The sequence below is a fragment of the Aythya fuligula genome, chromosome 3 (assembly GCF_009819795.1).
Source record: "Aythya fuligula isolate bAytFul2 chromosome 3, bAytFul2.pri, whole genome shotgun sequence".
NCBI classification, from domain to species: Eukaryota; Metazoa; Chordata; class Aves; order Anseriformes; family Anatidae; genus Aythya; species Aythya fuligula.
The window spans coordinates 45,473,296-45,483,492 of record NC_045561.1 but is presented as its reverse complement, the minus strand read 5'-3'; the positions used below and the strand labels follow the sequence as shown (position 1 = coordinate 45,483,492).

At 45.0% G+C, this 10,197-nt stretch overlaps 1 protein-coding gene across 4 annotated transcripts; it reads right to left on the bottom strand.

The window, feature by feature from the left end:
- Positions 1 to 2,009: 2,009 nt before the first annotated feature.
- On the bottom strand, positions 2,010 to 8,132 carry TBXT (T-box transcription factor T). Of its 4 annotated transcripts, none has more exons than XM_032185249.1 (8): positions 7,927 to 8,132; positions 7,571 to 7,835; positions 7,116 to 7,250; positions 6,348 to 6,409; positions 6,193 to 6,254; positions 5,054 to 5,230; positions 4,018 to 4,150; positions 2,010 to 2,277 (listed from the first exon to the last, which is right to left on the bottom strand). In XM_032185249.1, exons 1-8 carry the CDS (start codon positions 8,130 to 8,132, stop codon positions 2,010 to 2,012), a joined length of 1,308 nt encoding a protein of 435 aa, XP_032041140.1. The 4 variants fall into 4 exon arrangements, with proteins under 4 accessions (XP_032041140.1, XP_032041141.1, XP_032041142.1 ...); XM_032185250.1 differs by having other exon boundaries at positions 4,018 to 4,147; XM_032185251.1 differs by having other exon boundaries at positions 4,018 to 4,147; positions 5,054 to 5,227.
- Positions 8,133 to 10,197: the final 2,065 nt, after the last annotated feature.

Here is a 10,197-nt window from a genome sequence, read left to right as displayed (position 1 = left end):
AACCATTGATTTGGGTGCAAAGAACTATCAGACCCTTCGCCCACAGCCAGAAGATGTGCTGTGCAGTTTGAACCATTTGTGAAACCATACTGTGGAAGTTCAACATACTGTAGGTTCAGCGTGTCTGGTGTGCATTTGTTTCAGCTTTCCCCTTCGCCCCCCAAAAACTCAAAATTAAACACTGAGTTTATTTAAGAATCTTTATTCTTTTTTTTCCAATTTAAATTATGCTTCCAAAGAACAAGTAAAAAATTACAGTGAAATACATTGCTAACTTCTACAAAATATTCTAAATAATAATGCACTTACATCATTTACACAATTTGCTTTCACAATAAAATAGGAGAGCTTAGATCAATATTTACAGTATTGACAGAGAGCACAGTCGTGCAGCCATCTGCTTCTGGTTTGGTCTCTTGCCGGAGTACCTCCAAGAAACCGTGTCCTGCAGTTGCACACAAATCCTTCTGCAGGGAAAAAAATCCTGCCAAAATCTTTCTGGGTGCAGGGACCTGCCCGTAGGGTTCCAAAGAGACTGATGTGGTGGCTAATACTGCTTCTTCAGCTTAAAGCTGCCACCGTAGCTCTTGTGCACACATTGGTAAGTTTAAAGAATTCCCTGATTCAGATTTTTGCTTCAGTACATTAGGCACTTCATTATAAAAGTTATCTACTATGGCTTTTGCAAAACAATTCACTTTCCTTGGGATATGCACTTGCCAGTCAGTGGGAGACACAGACATCTCCAAGGGCACCCTTTGAACCAATGTATCGAGTTGGTCTGTGTAAGAAATTTAGATCTTAGTACTTAGTATCAGTTCTGAAGGTAGGGTTTTATCAAGATCTGGCCTTTCCATCAAGTCAAGCAATGTATTTTAAAGCTTAGTATATCCACACTTTTTCCCTAGTTACTGGTAACTAGAGTTTTCCTCTCTTAACAATAATTTAACTACTGACACCCACGTAGTTCCATGTGCCATTGGGTGACATATCCCACATATGATTGTCTTTAAAAGTACACTGTGGATTGATGGATTATTTACATATCTTAACATGTAGACAACAAAGTTGCAACTTACCAAATAATAAATAGATCAACAGAGTACAACACTGAAATAAAATAAATTAGAATGCTTCTCCAGGTATTGAATTCCCTCCTTTAAGGCCTGAGCCAGAGACCATCAAAATCAGTGATGTTTTTTTCAGCAACCTGAGAAGGTTTTAGACAGGGCTCCTTATTAGACACTGGCTATTTGAAATGAAGATGTTTAGCAAAGCTGACAGGTGTCTGAATATGATCAAACAGCAAAACGTACCTCAAAAAGGAGTCTTTTGGGTAAAACAATTTAGACTAAACAATAATACTGCAATTAATTAGGAAGAAAAGAGTTCTTGCAGATTGTCTCAACGTTAATTCAGCAGCAAGGAAATAAGCATACAGTTAAGAACACAACGTATTTGTGAGACAAATACGCGTTAGTGCACGTGATTTTCCAAAAGTTTCTGTCCTCAGCTACATTTGTGCAGATTTCAGAATGCTTCTAACTCGACAGTTAATAACAGTCTTCTCATGGCTATACCTAAGTTTGCCATTAAAACAGAACAAATGACAACAAAAAATAATGAAAAACAGTAACAAGTAACTTACTCAAGAAAGTTGTCCAGGTACCAAACTTCAGGTCCAAACATATTTGAACACTGAAACTTGGAATCAAAGTCAAAATCTTAAAAATTAGACCTATCAAACTAAAAAAAAAAAAAAAAAAAAAAAAAGATTAAAAAGCAGTGAATCTGCTCTCAGAATTGCACACTCACCAGGTTTGTAAACTCTACATGACATTAACGACGCACTGCTCATTACCAGAGGCATGACTTAAATGCTCTGTGCAAAGCAGTGCAGATGCTTTATCTGTAATTTACCTCACATCTTCTTTTTCTCTTCCTTGAGGGTTAAGCATTTAAAGTAATTCAGTAGCTAAACAGTCTGTTTCGAAGGAAAAGGCCTGGGTTTACATGGAAGGTGGGGTGACAGGCGTCCACGTGGATGCCAGCCGAGCGTGCGCGGAGGCATCGTACTGGCTGTCAGGGAGGTCCGCGGGGGCCCCACCGTCGTACAGCGGGGACGCAGAAGCGGTGGCAGCAACCGGGTGCGGAAGGGCAGAGTAGTGCGCTGGGGAGCCACGTAGGAACTGCGAGCTCAGGCCGTTGGACATCCCACTCGACTGGGACACGGGCGTGATGGTGCTGTTGCTCACAGACCACAGGTTAGGGTACTGACTGGAAGACAAACATAACAGGTTATCAGTGACTGCAGGCTCTGCTGGCAGGTGCTCAGCTCACCACACAGCTCCCACAGGTTCATTTGCTGTACACAAGTACACCAGTAAATTTTAGGCCAAACTAAGGAATTAACAGGCCAGCCTAAAAAAAATGCACAGGACTGAGAGCTGATTCCTGAACCGTGCCACACCCTGGCCTCACAGAAAAGTGCTGTGACCTTGGGGTGGCTGGATACAGCAGGTGTGGGACCCAGACAGGCTTGAATCCACTGCCACGAGTCTGTCAAAGCCCTGACCCCGCCTTGGGTCCTCTATAGTCAGAGATGGACAAACACCAGAGGGTAATTCAGCCTTCCTAGTACCTTGTTTGTCATCTCATGTTCGAAGGGGAAGAGCTGAATTGATACCTATAGATTGCAGGGAAAACAGAGAAAGGGTTGCTTGAAAGGGGAAGAAAACAAACAAACAAAAAAAAACCCTTGTCAGGGTTCTGCAGCCTCCACTCTCTCACCCTCTAGGGGTGCACACACACGCACACTCACACGCACTTTCTACTTTAGATTCCAAGCAGTTGACCAAAACAAGAGAAATATTACTCTTGCTTTATACAGACAACAGCGATGGAAGAAATGCTATCAAGATCCCACAGTTACAGCTCTACACATTCTATCTACTGGACAATTCTTATTGCAGCAACCAGAACTCAGCGCACTTTGCAACTTTTGAAGTATGTACCCTGGGGGGCAGCCTTGGAAAGAAGTGCTAGGAGTACCTGTTAACATCCACTAAGGACTAAAACGTCTGTTCAGTAATACAGCTATCTTACACTGGGAATTAGTACATATTCTGATTAACAGCTACGCATCAACGTGCATGGCTCATAGAAGAACGTTTTCCACAAACCAAGTGGTAGGTATGAATTGCCAAAAAAGATGCCTGAACCTCTGTCCTCTGTGGTTAATAGCAAAGATTTTACCACTTTAACTATATTCCTTTGAATTTTCAAGTTTAGCTCCAAGAGATTGTAAGCTATATCATAGAATGCTTTGGGTTAGAAGGAACCCTAAAGATCATCTAGTTCCAACACCCTTGCCATACAGTTGTTTAGGCTGGAAAAGACTTTCAAGATCAAGTCCAACCGTAATCTCTGCTAAACGACTGAAACTTTAATTGAGATAGTAAGTACAAAGAAGAGAACAGAAACATTTATGCAATTACAAAATTGTCAAGGTTTTAACCAATTACACAATTTGATGTTACACTGGCTTGTCAAACAATATCTTAAGTAGATATTTGCTACTACCCCAACCACTTGCTCCTTCTCCACACTGCAGTTCACTGCCACTTTATTTGTAGCAGAATAACGGTGTGTGAAGGCGGAGGGGAAAACAGTGACTGGCTAAAACAAGACAGCTCAAAAAGACATATTTAAATAGCATTTTGCTTGAAAGCAAAATGAGATGAAACTTAACAGACCATCCTCAAATTCAGTGGATGCCTGTCTAAATCATTTTTGATCTTTAATCTATAAAATGTTGTTGTCACAAGTAGCTACATTTCCAAAGCATCAAAACTAACTTACCTATTTCATCAATCTGTTTTCATTGTAATTAGACCTTCTCAGTGCCCCCCACATATATAATGATTTGCCTGTGGCCATACAAATTTTTTAATTTAATGGTGACTCTCTACCTCCTCTTTCAGCCTTCTCTTAATAGGGTTTCTGAAGGATGCCTACCTGGAGCCAGTAGCTGTGCCAGTGCTGTGACTCATGGGCAGCATAGTTGTGTGTGTGGGAACTCCGAGAGTAGACCAGTTGTCATGGGACTGGAGCATGGAAAGGCACGCAGAGGAATTATCGGCATAGGCTGCTGAGAAAACAAGTAATCGCTTACACTAGAATCAAACCAAGTAGTTTTGTGTTCAAATGCAATGGACTGCTTTAAACCACCCTCCTGCACTACTGCCTTGAACCCCCCCCAAAGAAAAACAGTCACCTACCAGTTGTGTCAAGCTTACAAGTTCACTGGCATTGCCCCTACTGAAGCAATGCTTTCCTCAACTTACAGCTGCAAAGTCTTACTTAGAAAAAGATATCTATATTCAAACTACTTGCTAATTCAGGCCATCCTTTCTTACTCAATCAATGGAAAGAGGTGGGCTCCTTACTTATGCTACTCCAGTCTCTCTTCCAAAGCACCTTTATCTCTGTCACCTACATGGGCAATAACAATTTGGCGGCCCTGGATAATAAGCAGTCTGAATCACATATCCCAGCATTAGAATGCCACCACAGGCTCTTAAGTCTGCCTTAGGCGTCATCAAGAGTGACCAGACTGTGGCTTATTTTTTTTATTCCCACTGCTGGGACCAGACCTGTACGATTTCATTTCATTGTCTTTACTCTAACTGGCAATTAAAATCCTCACTTGCAAATTTAATTTTTAAAAAAAAAAAAAGAGTCTAAGAAAGTTTAACCTCAACAGTCATAGCAATTCAAGAACACACAGCAAAACCAGCACAATGCAATCCAATCAACTAGCAGCCAGCATTTCTGCACAACCGCATTTCTTTCCACTGTAAAGACTACAGGACACATACCCATCATCACTATTTCTTTGCAATTCTAGCCCCAAACCCTCTGCGTCAACTGAACTAGACAGTGACCTCTGTTTCTGTCCATTTCTGTGGACATCACTCTAGATGCACACTGCTCTACGCTCGCATACCATGGCTAATTTCCCATCTTTACATAGCTGCAAAGTACAACTTACTTGGCGAGTTGTTTCTATGGGTGTAGGGATTGGGGTAAGGGGCAGAGCGGTGGTTCCTCAGCGATGAGTACCTTTCACAGCTGTGAGCAGGGGAGAGCGACAGGGGTGCTCCAAACTGAGGGTGAGGATTGGCAGGAGGGCACAGAGTCCCAGTCCCAGGAATAAGCCAACTACCTACTGTGAGAAAGCAAGAGTTTTATACGATGAGTATGTAACACAGCCAAGAGCATAGCGAAGAGATAAATAATTGATCAGAGAGGGAGTGCACACTTGTGAAAGGAAAACAAGTTTCTGTAAAGCTGAAATGTCTGAATTGTACAACACTAAGAAATGGTCTTATGAAGGAAAATTCAGAAAACAGCTTAGAAAAAGCCCCGTGTCAAGCTGACATTTTTTAAAAGCTACCATTTAGTTACAATCACAGTAAGGAAACACTGAAATGGTTAAAGCCTCCCTTACCTGGGTAGGGTGTGATCATTTGTGTGCTCAGTAACAGTGTAATTGTCAGTTTTAAATTGCCCTTTTGGGGGTCTCAGCTTATAGCTAGGCTCTGACATTTCTCAGGCTGCTAAGAACTCTTAAAACCAAGTGCTTTCACTAAAAGGAAGTAATTCCTACTACAGCACAACTCCCCCTTTTATAGGCTGCAAACATTTTTTTGGCAATAACCCTTTAAAACACAAATCATTAAAACATTACTAGTGCTTTTTACTCATCTGGCATAACTTTTTAAGCAAATGTTCCTAGTTGTCTTCAGTAAGAACTATTTTGATAGTTATCTGCTGTATTTTAACAGAACTTTAGTCTCTGTATCCATATGACTATTGTTGTCCTCAGCTGTCTTTTCAGAAACAATGGTTGCTGCAAAATTCTGTTAAGGAATTTTGACGGTAATACCACTGTCTGAACCACACACACACACACGTATATAAAATATATATAAATAATAATATATAAAAATCATCACATTTAAACAATCACAAACCTGCATGAATGCCAACCTTAAGGATCAGTAATATTATTTTCCATAAGAACTAATAGGCCAACCAGCAAACACTGCTCTCAAAGTTTTGATTAATTGACAGTTGAGATGGAAAATTCAGAGTTACAGGCGTGATGCTGAATGAAAGGAAACATACACTGCGAATACCCAGACTGCTGGTTGTCTCCCACTTCCTCCATCATATCTTTGTGATCGCTTCTGTAAAAGAAATCATGCCAAATTATTTCAGAGCGTGTTTTCGTAAATGTGAAAAAAAAATCCAAACTTTAGAATTGAGTAAAGAGCTCTCACCTTTCCTTTGCATCAAGAAATGCCTTCGCAAATGGATTGTATTTAATTTTTAAAGCTGTGATCTAAAAGCAACAACAAACATTTTTATTTGCAAGTATTATTATTCATCATCATAAAGAAATTTAAGACTCAAATTAGTACTTTCCGTTCAAATCAGAAAAATCACATTTTTTAAAGAATATGGTTGGGCCTGTGATACCTATATACATCAATTAAAGAGCACCTTATATCTGAAATATTAACAGCAGGCTAGGAATTAGTCCCTAAATTCTACAAGACTGAATTGCCTGAGTTTATTTATTGAGTAAGGCAACAGTTAAGAAGGCACACTAAAGTTAGAAGAAGCTTTGCGTTTCAAGACAAAGCAAAAGAGGCATCAACAAATCTCAACAAGATTGGTAACTTACAAGTCCATTAAATACAGATGCACGTTTTGGCAGACAGAAAGGTCTGTTCCGAAAACAACGCTTACAGTTATTTCATGATTCAGTTGAAAATAACAACTGTGTTTCTTACCATAACAGCTTGCCCTAAGGAATCTATTAAGAATTACTCTTTGGCAATAACTTTACAGTATATATTGAGATGATGAACAGAACTTTGTGTTGTTATACATGGATAGAGTTTTTACATTTAACTTCAAACGAAGTACGGAAAAGCACAGCGAAAGGAAAGCTGTGCCAGGAGCCCCGCTATTTTGCTTTGTAACAGCGCTTTGCCACTTGAAAGGGTGCAAGCTCCGGGAGGTTTCTCCCCTGCCGCGCATACCTCCTCGTTCTGGTACGCCGTCACGGCTATAAACTGGGTCTCCGGGAAGGAATGGCTGGTGATCATCCGCTGCGGGCCGCCGACTCTCACTATGTGAATCCGAGGCTCGTACTTGTGCAGGGAGTTCAGCATGATCTGAGAAGAGCGAGACAGAGCAGGTGAGCAGGGGCAGCTCTCCACAGCCGGGGAGGGAGAGGCAGCAAACCGTACACACACGTATAGGGCTGTTTATAGGAACCCTATGCATATATGTGGGGTTGCATATAGGAACCCTATGCATATATATAGGGCTGATGAACCCTGAAAGTTAAGCTGTAGGCAGGAAGAGGCGCTGCAGGTGGGCTTTCTGCCTCATCACCACCTCACCCCTCAGCTCAGGGGCTGCACCCAGCGCCTCCTGCGCCCCCCAACCCCCCCCGTGCCGGGGCCGTGTCCCTCGCCGAGCCACCGCTTACCTGCCCGCCGCCGTTGAGCTTGTTGGTGAGCTTGACCTTGCTGAAGGAGACGGGCGCCTTCATCCAGTGCGCGCCGAAGTTGGGCGAGTCGGGGTGGATGTAGACGCAGCTGGGCGCCTGCGGCTCGGGCTTGCCGCCGGGCACCCACTCGCCGTTGACGTACTTCCAGCGGTGCCCGTCGGCCGCCACGAAGTCGAGCAGGAAGGAGTACATGGCGTGGGGGTCCAGCCCCGACACGCTCACCTTCAGCACCGGGAACATCCTCCTGCGGGGCGACACGGGTGGGACGGGGCTGCGGGCGGCACCCGCGGGCAGCCCGCCTCCCCTTCCCCCTCTCCCCCTCCCCGGGTCCGTACCTGCCGTTCTTGGTGACGATCATCTCGTTGGTGAGCTCCTTGAAGCGCAGCCACAGCTCGCCCTCCTCCAGGCTGACGCGCAGCTCGCGCTCCGTCGGGTCGCCCTTCTCGCTGCCCGCCCGCAGCTCGCTCTCCACGGCGCTCAGCAGGTGCTCCACGCGGCACGGCGCCGCCTTGCCCGCCCCCTCGGCGCCCGGAGAGCTCATGGCGGCCCTGCCCTGCCCGGCCCGGCACAGCCCCGAGCGGCAGCGGCGGCAGCGCTGCGGTGTCCCCGCTGCCTGCCCTGAGCGCCGCGGCGGGCAGGGGGCCGCGGTTATACCGGCCATAAACGGCCCCCGCTGACATCACGCGGCCCGCGGGGGGCCCGCGCCCATTGGCGGGCCGCCGCTTTGAAGTGCCCGCCCGGGCGGCGCCATTGGCTCCCCGCGGCCATATCAGACCGCGGCCCGCACCCCCGCCTGCCTGCGCCGCCATCAAAGCGCCCGGGCGCGAGGAAATGGCCCCGGCGGGACGGGACGGGACGGGACGAGGGGGACAGGGGAAGGGACGGAGCCCACCACTCTGCCCGCCCCGTCAGTGCCACCGAAAATGAGTGCTACTCGTTCTTATTTTCACATTTTTTTTCTCCCCAGAGTCTTAACGCATCCACACGTTTCCCCAAAGCACCCACTCGCTTTTCAAGCAGTCCCAGCGCAGCACATGTTGATTTGGGTTCGCTTTGCCCTCAGCAAGCGGGAGGGTGGCACCCTGCCTCTCCCCGAGGTGGCAAAACTCCTGGTGGCTCGGGGAGATGCGTGCCTGAGTACTGCTAAGTACCCTCTCCGGCTCAAGCGCTCAGATCCTGAGCCTGCCTGCATGAAAGTCAATGATCAAACTTCCCCTGGCGACAAACAACTGGCGAAAAACAACCAAATAAACCGAGGCTCCCGTGAAAGCCCTTAAGGGAGAGGTTGGCTAAAGGATGGGTTGCATCAGCGAATCTGTGTGAGGATTACTTCCAACTCAGACTCAAAATGTTTAGGTAGAATACCCTTTCAGTACCTAAAGATATCAGTTATGACACTAGAGCTACTCAAACCAAACAATCTTGTGAGAGGTGGCAGGAGCAAGCAGATGGCACAAGTCAGAGCTGCCCTCCTCACAGGCCATTTCTCTAAAAACAAAAGAGGTTCAGAAGTGATGGACCACTGGGGCTGCAAAGGGAAGCAGCAGAGCAAGAGATGCTGTTTGCCACTTTATCCTGGCGTAAAGGATAATCTTTAAACAAACAAACAAAGCAAAGCCCGCACTGAAGATGCAGTCTACCTCGGGAGTACAATGACAGGGCTTGCCTCATCATAAGCATCCTACCAGGAGTCCTGCTGACCCTATCATAAACATGTTTTCTATGCCTGAACCCACACAGTTCCCAAAGCACACCACAGTGAATGTTTCTTGCTAAGATACGTCAAGGTGAGCTGAAAAGTCAATGTTCAAGTCACAAATGCAGAAATCTTCAGATATCGGATATTATTGATAACCAAAACAACATATTTTAATGGAAATATTCACCTTTGCCCCGAGTACTGCCCCTCTTTATCAAAAATATGCAGTGCTAAGTATCCATACTCCTTTTACAGTTCTTTTAATACCGAAAACAGACTTAAGGGCAGTAGAGAATCCATAGTTTTTCCTTTCCCTCTCCTTTGTGCACTTCATAGAAATTACTGTAGGGCTTGAGAACTGGGTGCTTCACAGCTACAAAATAACAAGGCCTCTAGAAAAAGACAAAGATGTGAGTCCTGATTGGTCACTGCAGAATTTTAAAAAGAAATCAATTTCTTTTCCATTTTTTTCCTCTGCCCTTTTAACCATTTTCTTCCCTTCTCCCTCACCATTCCACAGACAAGGTAAACACTGTTTATTTTAAAAATAAGGCTATCATTTTTCCTATTCAGCTGGCAACTTGTACCTAAATCTTGACTCTCTATTTTGGAACTTGCAATTGCCTTGAATGCTGCCTTGGGGGCTTACAGCTTCCTCTGAGCCCTGTACGGCCAAGATTATTCCTGACTTCTGGCTCTAGGTAACTCCCTCATCTGTATGAAATAAAAGCACTTGGACGGCTTTCCAATAAGGAGCTTCTGAAATCAAATTCTCTGCCTGTCTCAGTAGGGTTGTGGCTATTAAAAAAACAGCACAGAAGCTACCTGAGTCAGACACTACTGATACCCACCAGTAACACATCTTTACAACCTCTGACCACTTTCTAGGCCCCTACACTGCCGCCTC